Source organism: Protopterus annectens, chromosome 5.part0, assembly GCF_019279795.1.
Source record: "Protopterus annectens isolate FY-2018-M chromosome 5.part0, PAN1.0, whole genome shotgun sequence".
NCBI lineage: Eukaryota > Metazoa > Chordata > Ceratodontiformes > Protopteridae > Protopterus > Protopterus annectens.
In genome coordinates, this window is record NC_056735.1 from 1,196,220,114 (window position 1) to 1,196,239,665 (window position 19,552).

The 19,552-nt window shown below is 45.4% G+C and overlaps 1 protein-coding gene across 1 annotated transcript in view; it reads left to right on the top strand.

Annotated features, from left to right (window-relative positions):
* Positions 1-19,552, top strand: part of LOC122802337 (ras GTPase-activating protein 2-like) — a 1,675,609-nt gene that overhangs the window by 1,547,554 nt on the left and 108,503 nt on the right. Inside the window, exon 14 of the mRNA XM_044071975.1 lies at positions 7,394-7,517. Coding sequence (XP_043927910.1) covers positions 7,394-7,517 — 124 coding nt within the window. The remainder of the gene's footprint in view (positions 1-7,393; positions 7,518-19,552) is intronic.

Sequence of the window (19,552 nt, forward strand, 5' to 3'; positions counted from 1 at the left end):
TTGCTGTCTTTTGGTTTTGACCTTTATTTTTAGGGTCTTCTGACATCTGGGGCAAGAAAAGACTGAGGATATGACGTCGGTCATGCGCATTTGTACCCTGACGTTCTGATGTCAGTCAAATGCGCCCTGACCGACGTCAGCCTTATACTTTGATATTCGGGCCGACCGAGGACAGCGGACTACCCAAGTGTAAGGACTGCAGCAATGTGGATCTTCGAACATCTACATTTATGGTAGGTACAAAACTGTACTTTATTGTTGGTGTTATTGTTGTTGCTAGTAGTTGGTTTCCTTGGTATCTTTCATGATGTCTAAAGAATCTGTTTAGGAATCAAGACAGTCTGGGTTTAAAAAGTGTGATTCATGCACCCAGAAAATGTCTCTTAACGGACGGACACTCAAGTTGTGTGTATTGTCTAGGTGAAGTCCACCTGCAGGATTCTTGCTCCTTTTGTCATGAGTTTAGTGCATGGGTCCTACAGGAAAGAAAAAATAAACTCATTTTAAGAGGTTTGTTGAAAGGCCCTTTTGAAGAAGGTAATCAGGCCTCTAAATCAGACAAGACAAAAAAGTCAGCTTCGTCGGCTCTGGTGTCTGAGCTGTCAAGCAGTCATAAGGAACAAGTATCTTTGAAGCTGAAGGTTATCAGTTCCAACAAACCTGGCCCTCCCTCGGTTCCATCTGAGTCCTCGGAACCTAAAAAGGAGTTGGTCAGTGTCAATGGAACCAGTATGCTTGGTGCCGCAATCTCCCTTACTACAGTCTGTGGCAGGTAGTAACAGGTCATTGAACCATTCCTCTCAGTCCTCCAGAAGTTTATCAATGATGACGTGGAGCGGGTGATGAAGAGGTTGCTTTAGACGTGGGCCCTGGCAAAAATTCTTTCAAGCCCAGCCCATCGAATGTGGAGCCGACCACTGTATCTCAGGTGCCATCTATTCCTCCTCAGACTCGGACGAGTTCTGAGCCAGAGAGTCAGGAAGTCATTGTCCTGGAATTGGCAGAGCCAGTAATCACCCACGATATCTCGGCTCCGACGTCTGCTCCAATCTCATCGATGCTGTCTTGCATCGAGGAATCTGGGAGCCAACACTCCTTGATTGGCTCCAGGGGAGAGTTGAGTTGGACCCTGGTCGGAACCGACTCTCCTACTCGGAGCTTCGACACAGGTGAGTTTGACTCCCACATCAGCCTCGGAGCCACCCTCCTCAGTGCAGGGGAGATCTCCCGGTCCTTCTGGACTGGAGTCTCTCTCGGCCCAGGATTGCAGTGCCTTTGAGGTGATGAGGAGTGTGCTCTCCACTGAGTCTGCACCACCTTCGACTCCAGCCACTCTTGCTCCACCTTCGACTCCAGCCACTCTTCCCCCTAAAGGGCCAGTGTCTGCTGCTTCATCATCCCTCCATCAGCCCCAGAGTAGAGAGTCAGTGCCCCAGGAAACAGCAATGGGTGGAACCTCCTCTTCAGACATCCCCCCGAGGAGGTCCCTCTGAAGAGACAGTGTAAGAGGAAGCACATAGATTCCCCTGAGTCTGTCACTTCTGATACTGACTTAGAGGATTCAGAAGGGTCCCCATGGTCGCCCTTTGAGGATGTCTCTTTTTCAGACATCCTAGAGATCCTTAAGCAGAGGGGCAGCTGGAAATCCCTTTCCCCTTATGCGGATGAGTCGGTATACCTGGAGGCATTTAGCTGTCGCCCCTCCACCTCTTGGGTGTCTCCGGCCCTTCGACCCTCTCCTGGGTGTTGTAAGTCGAAAGGTGCGGGACTCTCCAGAGTCAGTGGACTCCGTTCAGAGGAGGCCAAATAAATTCATTACAGCCCCAGGGGATAGACAATACTTAAAGGGAGTTCAAGTAGATGTGATGGTGGTGGCAGCAGCCACAAAGGAGGAGTTAGCTGAAAATTCTTTAAATGTCCATCCACCAAACAAGGAGTCTCATACGATGGACCGATATGGGAAGCATATGTTCTCCTCAGTGGCTTTTACGCCACTGTCGCTGAATTACTTATCACATTTCACCCGTCTCCAGAGGGATCTCCTTGAAGAACTAGGAGATACCCTACAAGGTGCTACAGCCCAGGGTTTATCTGATAAGATAAATTCCCAGCTTGAGACCTTAACCTCGATTACGAACTCCTCCATGCACCTCATCACCTACACAGCCGATGGAGCGAGCAGGGCAGCAGGCACAGGAATAGCTCTTAGGAGACATTCCTGGATGTGCCTTTGCGAGTTTGCTGAACCCTTCAAATCTTCCTTTATTGATGGCTCATCCTTGTTCGGGCTGAAAGTAAGAGAGACTCTCACCAGGAGCCAACAAGATGGCAAGACTGTATCTGCCATCAGAGTGCATTTTTCCGCCCCTACCAGACCTTATCGTAAAGGTCAAAAGAGTGGAAAAATGTGGTTCCGGAAGTCCAAAGGAGCCTTGTCGGACGCTTGTGGTGATCCTTCTCCCAGGGACAGGGGGAATAACAATGGAAGATGCCATCCACATGGCAGAGGGGGTCCGCAACACTAGGGCAACAGAGATATGTTCTCTGGTCGGCCCTTCCAGTGCTCCTGAAAGGAGGCCCGACTGTCCACCTCTGGAAGCAGTCAGGGGGAAGGCTATCACTGTACCCAGAAGCCTGGCTACAATTTATTCACGACAAATGGGTACAGTCCATTATATCCAGGGGATAAAACATTCCTTTCCACTGTCCAACTCTTCCGTCAAAGTCTATCGCAGACATTCTACCCAGTCAAAGGGATCAAGCAACCCTAGAAATTCAAAGGTTGCTAGAAAAAGAGTCATCCAAGAAGTCCCCACAGACCAGATCGGATCCAGAATTTACTCAAGGTTCTTTTTAGTTCCAAAAAAGACAGTGGACTGGAGACCAATATTGGATCTCAGCAGACTAAACAAGTCAGTAAAGAAAGCAAAGTTCTGGATGGTAACACTGCAGTCTATACTCCCTTTTCTGGGGCAGGACAGTTGGATGTGCTCTTTAGATCTTCAAGATGCGTACTACCACAGAAAGATGGAAACGCGCTCCAGAAGATTGCTACGCTTCTGGCTGGGAGCCAGTCATTATCAGTTCAGAGCTGTGCCCTTTGGTCTGACTACTGCCCCCAGAGTGTTTACCAAATGCATGGCAGTAGTCACAGCTCATTTGAGACGTCAAGGATTCCAGGTGTTTCCATATTTAAGACTGGCTCCTGACTGCCACCACCAATCACCTACTAATCAGAGTGAGGGACGCCACCATCCCTCTCTGCTCAGACCTAGGCATTACTATAAATACAGAAAATCTGCATCGTCATCAGTGTATTACCTTTATAGGTGCAGAATTAAACACAAATGACATGGTAGCAAAATTGCCTCAAGAGAGAATGCAAATGCTACACAGTCAAGTATCTATCCTACTCAAGAAGAAAAAGGTACAAGCAAAATTCATCCTCAAGGTCTTAGGCTCAATGGCAGTGGCGATAACACTAGTCCTACTGGCACGACTACACATGCGGATATTACAGTGGCTACTCTTTGCTCAATGGTCCATAGGGAAGTTACCCTTGTCTCACAAGATTCTCATTACGGATTCCTGCAAGAGGGACCTACTATGGTGGCTTCAGTCCACTCAGGTAACAATGGGCAGACCGTTTGTACTTACCAACCTGTCGCTACAGTAACCACGGTCGCGTCCCAGATAGAGTGGGGGGGCATTATCTGGGACAGATTGTCCAAGGGGTTTGGAAAGATTACGAGTACCATTTGCACATCAGTGTCCTAGAGATGAGGACGGTGCTTCCAGTGTTGCAAGCATTTCAGAACTCTCTTCCCATGGGGACTATTGCAATTCAAACAGACAATATGTCGGTGGTATGGTACATCAACAAACGGAGGGAACCAGAACCGGATCCTATCCCCTATGTCAAGCGGCCCAGAGAGTTTGGCAATGGGCAGTTTCTTCTCATCACTTTCTGGCGGCAGCCCACATCCGGGAAAATCCAGTGTAATAGCAGGCAGGCTAAGCAGAGCAATTCTCATGCCTCACGAGTGGTCCCTGAATCAGGAAGTTGCAAATCAAATTTTTCACAAATGGGGCCAGCCTTGCTGCGACCTTTTTGCCACTCCATTCAGTGCCAAATGCAGCAAGTACTTTGCCCTCATTTCCCCTCCGGGAGAATCACCGAGGGATGCACTCATCCACGATTGGCCCCCGGGACTTGTTTATGCTTTTCCCTCATTTCCATTGATTCCGAAGGTGATTCAGAAAGCCAAGTAGTTGAGTCGCAGGTTAATTCTCATTGCTCCTTACTGGCCTCGTCAGATATGGTTCCCCTTCCTTTGGCCCCACCTTCAGGAGGATCTGTGGATCCTGGATCCAGTGCTGGATCTTCTGATGCATCAGTCAGGAATGCTCCATCCCTCTCTTCAGAGCCTCAAGCTGACAGCTTGGTTACTCCACTTCCAATCTTAGCCAGGCTTTCAGAATTATCCCTTGCAGTATGTCACATTCTGGTTTCCTTGCACAAAAAGATGACTAGGAAACTTTACTCAAGCAAATAGAAGAGGTTCTCTTGTTGAGCGGACAAAAAACACACAGATCCCTTTACAGCCCCCATACCTGCAATTTTGGAATTTTTAACAGAAGTCTTTACTCAAGGGGTAGTGGCGGCCACTATTCGAGTACAATTAGCCACCATATCAAATTATCATGTAGAAGACCTTGGATCCAATGTAATGTCTTATAGATTGTGCAAAGCTTTCCTCAGGGGTACTTTTCTATTAAGACCACCCTTAAGAGAACTTCCTCCTCCATGGGACCTAAATTTTAGTATTGTCATACTTGATCCTTCCTCCCTTCGAACCAGCATCCTCATGTTCACTAAAATTTTTATCTTGGAAAACAGTCTTTCTAACAGCAATTACTTCAGCTGGGAGAGTTTCAGAGTTGCAAGCTATGTCTATCCACCCTCCATATTTGATTTTCCACAAAGATAGAGTTTCCGTCAGAACAAATCCTTCCTTCTTACCAAAAGTTTGTTCTGAAGCAAATTTAAACCATTCGATAGATAAATTGCCTGTGTTTTTTCCTAGCTATGGCAACAAGGCAGAATATAAGCTTCACCAACTGGATATGCATAGACAGTTGCATTTTTACTTGCATAGGACCAAAGATTTCAGAATGTCAGGCCAGTTGTTTGTTTCCTGTTCAGAAAATAAAAAAGGCATGGGTATGGCAGTCTCAAAAATTACTTTGTCCAAATGGCTTACTGTGACCATCACCTATGTCTGTAATTCTCATTCTAAAGGACCACCAAGGAATGTTTAAGGACATTCAACTAGAGCGGTGTCTACTTCCATTGCCTTTCAATCTAGACTCCCATTGTATTCAATTTGTGCTGCTTCTACATGGGTTAATCCTGGCACCTTTATCTCTCAGTACAAAGTAGATGTGGCCTCTTAGAATAGGGCATCTTTTGGTTCCACTGTCCTGAAGAGTTTATTCCCTTGAGCCACCCAATAAAAAGGTGCTGGGGACTCTGTCCCAACCATCAAGAATGAAAGCGAGATAGGACAACATAACATAAAGAAGTTATGTGCTCACCATAACGTTCCATGTTTGTTGTCCAGTATCTCACCTTCATTCTTACATCCCACCCATGCATTCCCCTCCTGGAGGATCTTGAGGACTTTACAATTGGCAAATATGGTCTGATTCCCTTCTTGCCTCTTTACCTTTATGACCAATATATTTCATAAGTTTTCTTTCTGTATGTTAGCATACTCTAGGGAGTATCTTTCAAATGAGATCTGGGGAACAGCCACTAAACATTCTGGGATAGGTTGTAGCCTCGAGCCAGTAGACGTTCTTGAGCTTTGGTATGTGGCCGAGTTGGAGCTGAGGATTGGCTCTGAACCCAACCAGCAAGAATGAAGGTGAGATGCTGGACAACAAACATGGAACGTTATGGTGAGTACATAACTTCTTTTTCTTGGGATATATACTTGCATGCCCTACATTGTTGGCATCTGAAGGTGCCCACTCTGTTGGATTGTTGATGCCTGCCCCCCATACTAGACGGACGTCCAGCACATAGTTGCCTTTTCAGGCTCAAACAATTCTTATATGAAAAGGAGGGGTTAGTGCCAACTAATTCTGCTGTCTTATTATCTGCCCCATTTTTTTCAAGATGTAATACCAGCAATAGGGTGTCCACCATTAGGACATCTAAGCTTAGATTTGGCTTGAAATATACCAGCAATGTAGGAGCTGTATGCAGTATTATATGTAAGAATTGGGGGATACTCACGAGTGATAATAAGCAGAATTAGTTGGAACTAACCCCTCTTTTTCATATAAGAATTGTTTGAGCCTGAAGAGGCAGCTATGTGCTGGACGTCCATCTAGTATAGGGGGAGGGCATCAACAATCCAACAGAGTGGGCACCTTCAGATGCTGACACTGTAGGGCATGCATTTATATATCCGAAGAACAAATATTTAAACATCCTTGGTTGAGTTGTACTTTTTGTCCCAAGTTTTATTCAGACTGCAGCACTGAGAACATTGTATATTTAGCAACTTGCAGGTCCTGTCAGGGTTTTTATGTTGGCAAATCTAATAAAAGGTTGAAAGATGGAATATTTGGTCATTCCTATGATATTAGAAAAGGCAATATTAAAAATGGCCAAACATATTAAAGAAAATGAAGGTCATGAGTTTGCTTTTAGAGTACTTCAGAGTGTTCCTGTGAGTGCTGGGAGAGTGGTTTGACAAACTACACTGAATCTATGGAACTCAAATGGATTTTAAGGCTTCAGTCTTACAAACTCCTTGTCTTGACTGCATGTGTCTCTTTAAGGCCTGTACTAAAGGGAAGGAAACTGATGTAATGATGTAATTGATCAGGAGGGTCTATGTAATTACCACTCAAGTATTTTTAAATGGTGTGGTGAAGTTATTTTCAAGATCTGAAGAAGCGTTGGTTGCACAATGAGAAAGCGCTCATCTGTTTTATTGTTTTATTATTTTAATAAAAGTGTTTGCACTTGCAAGCTGTGGTGGTCCTGCCATTCTTGTTTTATGCTTTGGAAACTTGTTGCTCTGGCAGTGACCGTTGCCAGCAGTTGGAACTTTGTGTGCCTTAGTATCTTCTCAGTGTATAATTTTCTTTGTTTTCCTTGAAGTAACTGTATGTACTGTTTTGTTCTTAGTGGAATCTGCCATTTAAGCTGCCATTCCTCAACCAAATAGATATAGATTTTGGGCAGAAACCATCTCAGGTAACTAGCATATGTAGTAAAATATTTAGTTTTATGCGAGCACATCAGCTGTTATCTTTCAAGATTAACTCATCTTCCCTTTCCTAAAATATGGTAATGTATTGTTTAAATCCACAGGAGAATCTGAGACAGTATGTGGATAAAATTTTCCACACGATTGTGGATTCAAGTATGAGTTGTCCCACCTTGATGTGTGATGTTTTCTACTCTCTGAGACAAATGAGTTCCAAAAGATTTCCAAGTAAGTATTTGAGAATTTTGTAAGAAATATTTTGTTGCCTTTTTGACCAACTAATAAGTTCATAGTTTCATACTGTGCAGTCAGTCTGCAGACCATTACATGTCTAGCCAAACAAAAAACATTAAAAGTTCCCTCTAGTCTCAAAGAGGGTAACACAAGATAGACAGGAACATTTACAGAAAAATGTTTCATGACATTACTGATTGTAGCTAATCCATCTTGTGAAGTATCATTTTCATCCCATATGACTGACTCTGTTCCTTACTGCTGAACATACAGGTTTTAAATGAAGTGCAACTAAGGCTTTAATGTTATTGCTCCTGGGCTTGTGTGATAACTTCTGTCTTTGCCTGTTTTCTTCACTGCGAGGTATTTAAATAGTGCCTTTAATGTTGATGCAGGTCAATTTTATTTATGTAACCTTTGTAATTGTGTGAATTTAGGCAGTTGAAACATTATTTATAGTTAATGATTTGCTACAGTTTGATGACTAAGTCCAGTGGGTTGAACTTTTTATTCTGGAATCTGAGAATGAGGGTGTGTGTTTGTTTTTGTTAACTGGGTAAGAGAACTGGATGTTCATCGTGTTTCACTGTTGCAGTCCTTACAAAATAGGTTATCCGGCTCCCGGTAGCCCACAGTCGGCCAGAATACCAAAGTCCTTGTTATATGACGTCAGCTGTCTTCGGTTTAGGCCTGACGTCAGGTACAAAAGAAGGCAGCTGACGCCATTTCCTCAGTCTTTCTTGCCTCAGAGCCCGAAGCAGAAGGATTTTGCATGAGTGCTGGTCGGCCAAGTACCTTCTTTTTGTATTCTGACTGCTTAGTTGAAGACATCCTCAGATAAGTACCCCGTTGTGGACCCTCTTTTCTTGCTTTAATGAATGTCAGAGAAAGTTAATAACTGTCTTGCCTGTGGAAAACAGATTCCACACTGTGATTTTCACTCCTATTGTATTACGTGTTTGGGCCTAGAGCACAAAGTCCCTAATTGTGTTCCCTGTGCTTCTTTCAACCCACGTACCATATGCCGTAGAGCTAGGATCTTGTTCAAGCATTTCGGAGTTTGGCCTAAGTTTGTTGGAATGGCGTCTTCTGGCCTCCCGACTTCAGATGTTCCTAAGAAGCGCACGGATAAGGACCGTGACAGGCTTACGGTCAAATTAGCCGACGACGTCCCTGCTAAGTTGGTTGTCGGCCCAGCGGTAGTGTCAGTCAGGTGCTTTCTTTGCCCCTGCAGTCCACGGAAGTTCAGCAGCAGGCGTCTGCGGAGACCTTTTCTGAGTCCTCCATACTGCAGGCTTCCACTTCTTCTTCTGACCCTCTACCAGTCACCGCCTCTGATAGATCCGGAGCCGCTAAGCAGGCGTCGGTTTCTGAGGCCTCTTTTCTCCACCCAGAGACAAGATCCAGACTGACGACCTTGATTCAGACTTCTGCGGTGGCTAGGCCTCCTGAGTCTCTCCGGCTTTCTAGCAGGCCATCCAGCCGAAAATCTACTCCAAAGCAGGTGCCGGCCTCTCCTCAGATGCCTCAGGCTCAGATGGTTAAAATGGCTAGTGATCTCTTGACCCTTATCAAGGGCTCTCAGCCACTTCCTTCTAAAAGGATTAGGGAATTGTCCCCAGAAGCTTTCTCTGCCTCAGACTCTGAGGTTTCCAGCAACTCTGCTGATGAAGAGGGAAACTCTCCAATTTTTTCTGGTTTTGAGGATTCTGATGCAGAAGACTCCATCCCTTCTGCCTCCCCTCCAGAAGATTTTTCTTTTGAAGATGCTCTGAATACTCTTAGGGAGCTTTTCAAATGGAAAGTCAGGACGACCCTCAGTCTAAGAAATGGATTAGGTAATTCTTGGATTTGCCACAGCGTAAGCCTTTGGATATCCCTCCGGTTTTGGAAGTTGATGATGTTTTCATGGAGAATTCTTTGAATCCTAATTCTGTTCCTCCTGCTCCCAGAAAGCCTGACAGGTATTAGAGATGTCCTTCATGGATGCATCTGCAGTCATAACAAATGGGTTGTCTTGTCGTCAGGCAGCCCTTCGGTCGGCCGGATTCCAAAGTCTGGGTCCGGCTTCGGCTGATGTCGCACTCCACCCGACGTCATCTCTGCTGGTCTTCGGGTATAAAGGCATCAGCCGACGCCATTTTCCTCAGTCTTTCTTGCCGCGTGGCCCAAGCAGAAGCTGTTCGCAAGTGCCGGTCGGTCAGATCCAGAGATTACTACTACCGAATACTACTCAAGACTTCTAAAAGCTAAGTACCCGTTGGGGACTCTTTCTTGCCTCAGCCGATGTCAGAAAAAGTCAATAACTGTTTAACTTGTGGGAAACAAATACCTCATAAAGATTTCCACTCTTACTGTTTGCCTTGCTTAGGCCCAGACCACGACGTAGCAGCCTGTTCGGCCTGTGCTTCCTTCAACCGACGACGCTTAGGCGTCGGTCGGAGTTTGCTGAACAGTTTTTCGGCTCAGATTTTGCGTACATTATGCCGTCGGATCCTCCGACTACCCAAATTGTTAAAAAACGCAAAGAAAAAGACCGACACTCGCGGTCCGCGGTTTCGGCTGAAACCACGGTTAAGCAAGCGAGTTTCTCGGTTTCGCACGAAACCGAGAAAACTGGTCAATCTTCAGCCGAATCCATGACTACTACTGAGGCTCCTGCTACCTTATCTGAATCAGCCTCAGAAATTTTGCCTAGAACTGTGGTTCTTACTGATCTATCAGACACCATCCCCTTGGATATCTCTACTCCAGCACGTGGTGCTGCTAGGCCTCCTGCAGCCATGTCTATTAAGGCCTTTGCCAGGGCTAAAGCAGCCAAATCAGCTAAATCAGTGCCTGTTAAACCACCCTCACTCAGGCCCACTTCTAGTTCACAAATGCTTACTCTGGCAGAAGATTTAATATCCTTAATTAGGGGATCCCAATCTCACCCAGACAGGGCCTCTCAGCCCCCAGAAAAGAGACCTAGAGCAGAGCCCCGAGCCTGTGTCCTCTGATGATTCTGGATGACTCAGACATTACAGACCAGCCAGAGGCTCCTTTTTCCAATTATGAAGATTCAGATGCTGAAGAATCCATTCCAGCTGCCTCTCCACCAGAGGAATTCTCCTTTGGGGAAACCTTACATGCCATGAGAGAACAATTCCAATGGCAGGGACAAGATTTCTCAGATTCAAGAAAAAGGCTTAGGACTTTTCTGCACTTACCACTAGGCCCTTAGCTATACCTCCTGTCCTATCTGTTGTGGACGATGCATTTAATGATGTCTGCACTGCACCTGATTCTTTACCTCCAGCCCCTGCCAAACCAGATAGATTTTACAGGGTGCCAGACACTCATCACCACCTATACAAGGCCCCACTTGCAGACCCCGAAACTATATCCCAGGGGCCTAAGGCAGTAGCCTCGACCACAGCAAAAAACCCTATTCCCTCTGAAAGGGAATCCAGGTCCTTAGAGAGATGGGGGGAAAAAGTCTACACTTCTGCTACTCTCTCAGCTAGAGCTTTAAACTGTCAGTTTCACATGATCCAATACCAAGGGTTTATGCTTGATCAGTTAATTAAAAAGCTGTCCTCTGATGAATCTTTAGATAAGAAATATGTATTAGAAATGGTGAATAACATCCAGCAGGTTAGTAACCATTCTTTAAAATGTGGCTATGATGCACTGGAGGCTTCATTTAGATCAGCCATGACTGGCACAGTGATAAGAAGGCATGCATGGTTGAAAGAACAGGTCTTGCCGGATCATGTTAAAGCTAAGCTATTGGATGCTCCTATGGATAAGGCCAGTCTATTTGGGGAACCTGCCCAGCAGGTAATGAAGAAAATGGAAGAGAAGGCAAAATCTGTACAAACAGTTAAAGATTTCCTACAGGTTCAGCCCCCTAGGTTTAGCAGGAACTGGCCTGCCAAAAATTGGTCCTTTCCTGACTCCACAAGAACCCAAAGGGGCAGGAACAGACGCTCTAGGGGCAGAAATCAATCCAGAGGAGGTGCCTACAGAGGACGACAGTGGCAAGGCAATAACCGAGGCACAGACGCAACCACTGCCACTGCAACAGGACAATCACAGTGACTTGGCTCTGACTCCGCCTACCAGGGAGCAAATAGCAGCACCATTAGGCGGAAAGTTAGCCTTATTCTCGAAAAATTGGCACTATATTACAAAAGACAAGTGGATTTTGCAAACCATAGACCAAGGCTACCGGTTCCACTTCCACACTTTACCAGTAAAAAGAGGAATGCCAAACCTGCCCCAAATCAAAAATAGAAGCCCTGCACCAGACAGCAGAATTAATAAAGATGAGAGCTGTGGAAAGGGTACCAATAACAGAACAGGGCAAAGGATTCTACTCCAGACTCTTCCTAGTACCAAGAAAAGAAAAAACTGGAGACCTATTCTCGACCTGTCCATCTTAAACACATACATCATTGTCCCAAAATTCAAAATGCTGACCCTACAGCAACTTCTTCCCATGCTGGGCAAGGAGTGTTGGCTGGTAACTCTAGATCTCAAGGAGGCCTACCTGCACGTCCCCATTCGACCAAATTGCAGAAGATACCTCAGATTTCTTGCAGGATCAGAGCATTATCAATTCTCAGCATTGCCCTTTGGCTTATCTACTGCCCAGAGTATTCACAAAATGCCTGGCACCAGTAATCGGCCAGTGCGGAGTACAGGGAATCCAAATTTATCCATACCTGGACGACTGCCTGTTACAAGCGGACAACAAAAGCAAGCTGACAACAGATTTACAAAGGGTCATTTACTTGCTACAAGCCCTGGGATACACAGTCAATTTTCAAAAGTCAAGACTGATACCATCCCAGACAAGAACTTTCTTGGGCGGAATTGGACACAGTAAAACAGATGGCATTCCTAACTGCAGAAAACAAAAGAACTCCTCTTTACTTCTTGGCATTAACAAAGCAGAACAAACTAACAGCAAGAAAAGTTTTGCAGGCCTTGGGCTTCATGGCATCATGCATAATCTTGGTCCCACATGCCAGACTGCATATGAGAAAGTTACAGTGGTACCTAAAGAATTTATGGTCTCAACACAGGCACAGCTTAGAAACAGAAATACCACTAATCCCATGCTTAAAACAGGAGTTCCTATGGTGGGCTCGGGCATGCCAGTCAAACCCAGGCTTACCCTTCCACAACTTCGAGCAACCCAAACCATCACAACGGATGCCTCAGACCTAGGATGGGGGCACACATGCTGGACAAATGCGTAAAGGACTGTGGACTCAGGACCAGCTGCACCTGCACATAAACCAAAAGAAATGCTGGCAGTAAAACTGGCAATCCTAAAATTCAGACCATTCCTCAAAGAAGGCCATTTGATGATAAGGACAGACAACACCACAGTCATGTGGTACATCAACAAACAGGGAGGCACTCATTCTTACCCCTATGCAGAATGACTTTGGACCTTTGGAATCTGGCTCTCAGCTACAACATCCAGTTACAGGCAATATTTGTACCGGGAAAGAGAACACCCTAGCAGACATTTTAAGCAGAACCACCTCGGATGCTCACGAATGGATGCTACACCCGGACATCTTCAAGGCCATCACAAAGAAATGGGGAATGCCACAAATAGACCTATTCGCTTCCCCACAAAATCACCAGCTCAAAAAATTCTGCACAAGGACATTCCACCCACTTGCATGGAAGGTGGACTCTCTATCCTTCAGCTGGAAAGGCCTGACAGCATATGCATTCCCACCTCTTCCCTTGATGCACAAGGTTCTACTGAAAATCAAAGAGGAACGTCCAAGGATAATTCTGATAGCTCCGAACTGGCCAAGACAACACTGGTACCCATTGCTGAGGAGCATGTCTCGGGAGAAAATGTGGTCAATACCCTGATGCCTCTGATGTTAACTCAGAACAACTACAACATCATACATCCAAACCTAAAAACCTTGCAACTGACTGCCTGGAACATCACATAGCAGTAACTAACCCAGACCTTTCACAAAGGGTTAAAGACATTATCCTTGAAGCCCGCAGACCTTCAACAAGAAGGAACTATGCAGGAAAATGGAAAAGGTTCGTCATTTGGAGTACTGAAAGAGGAAAAGATGTGTCGAACATAGATATTGCTAACATTCTGGAGTACTTGGCAGAGCTTCTACATACAGGCCTGTCCTATTCCTCCATCAAGATACATGCATCAGCTATTTCAGCAGAATACAGCTTTGATCCTCCTGTCTTTTCACATCCTCTACTCAGGCAGTTTCTCAGAGGGATCAAAAATGTAAAACCTCCTAGGAAACCACCATTACCACCATGGGACTTGAATTTTGTACTAGAAAAGTTGACACTCCCTCCATTTGAACCAGCAGCAACAGCAGATCTACAACCCCTGTCATGGAAAACTGCTTTCCTACTGGCTATTACTTCAGCAAGGAGGGTTTCGGAACTACAGGCCTTAATGGCAGTGCAACCCTTCCTAATCTTCCCTCAAGATAGGGTGTCCATGAGAACTAATCCTACATTTATGCCTAAGGTGGTATCCAGAGTGTCTTTAAACCAGGCAATCCACCTACCTACCTTCTTTTCCAATCCACAAAACAGAGGTGAAAGAATAATGCATACCTTGGATGTACACAGACAGTTACGCTACTACCTGGACAGAACCAAAGGTAACAGAAAACTGACCAGCTCTTTGTAGCCTATGCAACAGGAAGGGAAGGAAAAGCAATTTCCAAACAGACAATCTCCAAATGGATAGGAAATTGCATAAGATTCTGTTACTCCTACCATGGAAAACTAATTCCACAGAACATAAGACCTCATTCTACAAGGGCTACAGCCACTACCACAGCTTTCTTAAGAGGAGTGGCAACCAAGGACATTATTGAGGCGGCTACTTGGACCTCCGTGCATACATTTGCCAAGCATTATAATTTACGTCTATATTCTAGATCCCGAGCAGGGTTTGCCACTGCTGTACTGCAAGGGATCCTGACTACACCATAATTATTATTCCTCCTCCCCTAGTTTGGCTATGGTATTCTACCCATTTGTTATGACTGCAGATGCATCCATGAAGGACATAGTACAGTTTTGTACCTACCATAAATGTAGATGTCCGAACTGGATAGCATCTGCAGTCAGGATTACCTCCCTCCTTCCCTCTGCGGTACTCCTAGGGTATTTACCCTCCTAATAGCTAGCTGGGGAGTCTCTTATGGTGTATTTGTTTGTATATATGTACATACATGTTTATTTTTTGTGTTTGCCTTCTACTATTTTGGGAACATTGGCATTTATCCAAAATTTAGCTTTCCAAGAGGGCAATTGGCATCTGGGGCAAGAAACACTGAGGAAAATGGCGTAGGCTGATGCCTTTATACCCGAAGACCAGCAGAGATGACGTTGGGTGGAGTGCGACATCAGCCGAAGCCGGACCCAGACTTTGGAATCCGGCCGACCGAAGGGCTGCCTGACGACAGGACAACCCATTTGTTATGACTGCAGATGCTATCCAGTTCGGACATCTACATTTATGGTAGGTACAAAACTGTACTTTCCTGATTCTCATCAGTTCCTTTTCAAGAATCCTACTGCTGATCCAGAGATTATTTCTCTGGGCCCTAAGGGTGTTAAAGCCATGGTTGCTAAAAATCCTGTTCCTTCTGACAGGGAATCTAGGGCCTTGGATAGATGGGGTAAAAAGGTTTATACGTCTTCCACCCTGGCTTTTAGGTCTGTTAATTGTCTTTTTCATATGCTTAAGTATCAGCAGTATACTTTGGAGGCTATTAAGGCTAGAATTGCTGGTGTTCCTTCCCTGATGGAGAGTAAGTACATGCATGATTTATTGAATTCTTCCACTCTTGTCACTAAACATTCTCTACATTGTGGTTTCGACACTTTGGAGGCTTCTTGCAGGGCAGCAGCCATTGGTTCTGTCATTAGAAGACATGCTTGGCTCAGGAAGCAGCCTCTTTCTGAATCTGTCAAATCTAAATTACTGGATGTGCCTTTGCACAAGGACAATCTTTTTGGTAGCAAAGCAGAAGAGGTGTTGAAAAAGTTGGAGGGCCAAATCTATGCAAACTGTTAAGGACTTTATGTAAGTTTAGCCTCCTCATTTTAGTAGACATTACCCTTCTAAGAATTGGACTTTTCCTGACCTTAGTAAACAGAGTCGCACTAGGCCTAGGGGTTAAAGGTCTTCTAGGGGATCGACTTCCACCCTTCAAAAGGCTAAGCACTGGGAGGCTTCCTCTTCAAAATCGGGGAGTTCTAAGCAAACTTCCCAAAACAAACATTCCCAATGACTCCGGCCTTCCCCTGCCTGCCTCTGCAGGCCCATGGTTTCCTTTGGGGGGAAGGTTAGCCATTTTTGCAAATGTCTAGTTCACCATCACAGATGACAAATGGGTGCTCAAAATAGTATCCCAGGGCTACAAGTTCTCCTTTCACACCTTCCCTGTCCACCAAGGATACCCAGATATCCCCCCAAATCAAAGGGCAGAAGCAGAAAAACAAGTTTCTTCTTTACTAAACCTGGGAGCAATAGAGCCAATTCCTGCACTACAGATAGGTCAGGGTTTCTACTCAAGCCTTCTGGCCCTCAAAAAAGGGAGCGCCTGGTGCCCTATTCTGGATTTGTCCATTCAAAACACTTTTCTGGTGATTCCCAAAATTCAAAATGCTCACTCTTCAGCAGTTGCTGCCAGTGCTGGCCAAGGATTCTTGGCTGGTGACTTTGGATCTCAAAGAAGCTTATCTGCACATCCCATTAAGGGAAAGCTGCAGGCAGTTCCTTCGCTGCAGGGCGGGGAACAGGCACTTCCAATTCTCTGCACTGCCGTTTGGCTTATCTACTGCTCCCAGAGTTTTTACCAAATGCCTGGCTCCAGTCATTGCTTTTTATAGGCAAAGAAACATTCAAATTTACCCTTACTTGGACAATGGTCTTATTCAGGCAAACTCTCTAGAGCAACTTCTAAAGGATTTGGACTTTGTAAAGAACCTTCTCACCTCTTTGGGCTACACCATCAATGAAAAGAAGTCAAAATTGGTACCCACCAGGGAGATTGTATTCCTGGGAGCAAGCCTGAACACAGCCTCCCAGATGGTATTCCTCCCTCAAGAGAAAGAAATGGATATTTCGAATTACTTCAAAAATTTGGCAAGCATGACCCAGCTCTCTGCAAGGCAATTCCTGCAAGCCCTGGGATTCATGGCTTCATGTATTCTGATTCCGTATGCCATACTGCATATGAGGAAAATACAATGGTGCCTCAAAAACCTTTGGTGTCAACACACTCAGGATTTAGACTTTGATACTTCCTCTGATTCCCTGCCTGCAGACGGAGTTCCTTTGGTGGGCAACGGCCTGTGCATAGAACAAAGGCCTGCCTTTCTGTCCACCTCCTGCCAGCTAGACTCTCACCACAGATGCCTCGGACTACACTTGGGGAGCACATCAAGAGGGCAGATGCATTCAGGGGACTTGGAAACCTCAACAGGTTCATTTGAACATGAATACGAAGGAATTGCTAGCAGTCCAGCAGGCCTTAATGGCTTTCTAACATCTTCTCTCTCCTTGTACTCTTCTGGTCAGGACAGACAACACCACAATCATGTGGTACATCAACAAGCAGGGAGGGATGCACTCTTACCCCCTGTGCAGACAAAGCATGATACTATGGTCCATAGCAACATGTTCATCTTGTTTCACTGTTGCAGTCATGACTGTAGGGTTCTCCCCTGCCGGCAGGCAGTCCCCGGTCGGCCAGAATCCCAAAGTCTGGGTCCGGCGTCGGCTGCTCAGCCATGCTCCCTGAAGTCAGAGTGCCAGGAGTACAAAGCTGACAGCCGACGCCATGTTCTCCAGTCTTTCTTGCCGTGCGGTGATAGCAGTTCGCAAGTGCCGGTCGGCTGGCTCCTGACAATTTTTTCTAAACGTACTTCAGTCCGAAGGCTTTCTTCTCCTACTCAAAGCTAAGTACCCCGTTGGGGAAACTTTTTTCTTGCTCCAGTCCGATGTCAGAAAAAGTTAATAATTGTATTTCATGTGGGAAGCAAATACCTCATAAGGATTTTCATTCTTACTGTATTCCTTGCTTAGGCCCTGACCACGACATAGCTAGTTGTCGGTTTTGTGCTAGATTTAATCAACGTGCGATTAAACGAAGGTACGATTTTGCATTTCATTACTTTGGTAGGCGTTTCAATTACAAAATGTCGTCGGATACGGTTCCGGCTACCGGAGTTCACAAATGACGCAAGGATAAAGACAGGCCTCCGAGGTCCAAATCAGACGATATTGTACAAGCAGAGCCAGCTTCTGGTTCGGCCGTCGTCAGTGAGGCGCTTTTGCAGCCCCTGTCGTCGGCCATTTCGGAACCGATGGCCGAAACGGACTCCCACGGGGAGCCAACTAGGCCTTTGAATATTTCTGTTGCAGGACCTTCAGACAATGCTCCTTCGGATGGGTCCAGAGCCGCTGTGCAGGTACTGGCTTCCGAAGGGGTTTTCAGGCCTACTCAGCTTCTAATAAAGGCAAAACCAAAGACAAAGGCAAAGACTCCTTCCAAATCAAAGACTAGAGCCCAGGCCTCTTCTGATCTGGCACCCAAGTCTCAGAAACAGTTACTTAAGATGGTGGAGGACTTACTTACTATGATCAGGGGTTCACATCCCCCTCCAGATAAAAGGCCAAGGCAGGAAGTGTATTATGACTCCTCTGATCAGGCTTCTGTTTCTTCAGTTTCTTCTTCTGACCAGGAATATTCTTTCCCTCCTTATGAGGATTCTGATGCTGAGGAATCCATTCCTTCAGCTTCTCCCCCTGAGGATTTCTCTTTTGGGGAAACTTTACATGAAATGAGGGAACATTTTCACTGGGAAGGACAGGAGTACTCGGAATCTAAGAAGAGACTTAGGGATTTTCTTCTTCTTCCCCAACATAGACCCCTGGCTATCCCTCCTATTTTGGATATTGTGGATGATGCTTTTTCGGAGGCTAACTTAACTCCTGACTCTTTTCCTCCAGCTTCTGTTAAGCCAGACACATATTATAGGGTTCCTGATTCCCACCAGTTTATATACAAGAATCCTACTGCTGATCCTGAAACCATTTCTCAGGGCCCTAAGGGGGTTAAGGCTGCTACTGCTAAAAACCCCATTCCCACTGAGAAGGATTCCAGATCTTTAGAAAGATGGGGCAAAAAAGTCTACACTTCTGCTACTTTATCTATTAGGGCTTTAAACTGTCAATTTCATATGCTGAAATACAAGCAATTTCTTCTGTCTGTTTTGAAACAAAAGCTAACTTCCATTCCGCCTGTGCAGATGATAAGGAATTACATGACTTAATGCATGCCACTGAACAAGTTGGAAAGCATGGTTTACACTGTGGATTTGATGCCTTGGAGGCTTCTTGTAGGGCTGCTGCCTCTGGCACAGTCATTAGAAGGCATGCTTGGTTAAAGGAACAAAACTTGCCAGATCAAGTAAAAGCTAAGTTATTGGATGCTCCTGTTCAGCATAATGTTTTATTTGGATCTAAGGCTGAAGAGGTGATAAAGAAGATGGAGGACAAGGCAAAATCCATGCAAACGGTTAAAGATTTTTTACAAGTACAGCCACCTAGATTTAGTAGGAATTGGCCTACAAAAAATTGGTCCTTTCCCAATTCAGACAGGCCTCAGAGGGGTAGATACAGACGCTCCCGAGGAAGGCCTCAAACGCAAGCCTCTTACAGACCAAGACAGTGGACTGCTTCCACCCCTAGGGGAGGAGAGGACAGGTCGCAAGCTCATAGAAAACAGGCTCAATGACTCCCTCTGTTGGGCTGCAGGAACTTCTTGCCTGGAAGCCCCTCTCGGAGGAAAACTTTCTCTTTTTCACCTAAATTGGACTCGTATAACCCAAGACAAGTGGGTTCTGGATGTGGTTTCAAGAGGTTACAAATTCCATTTTCATACCCTACCAAGACCAAGCGGATGGCCAGATCTTCCAAAACATCAATGGTTAGAGGCCTTAAA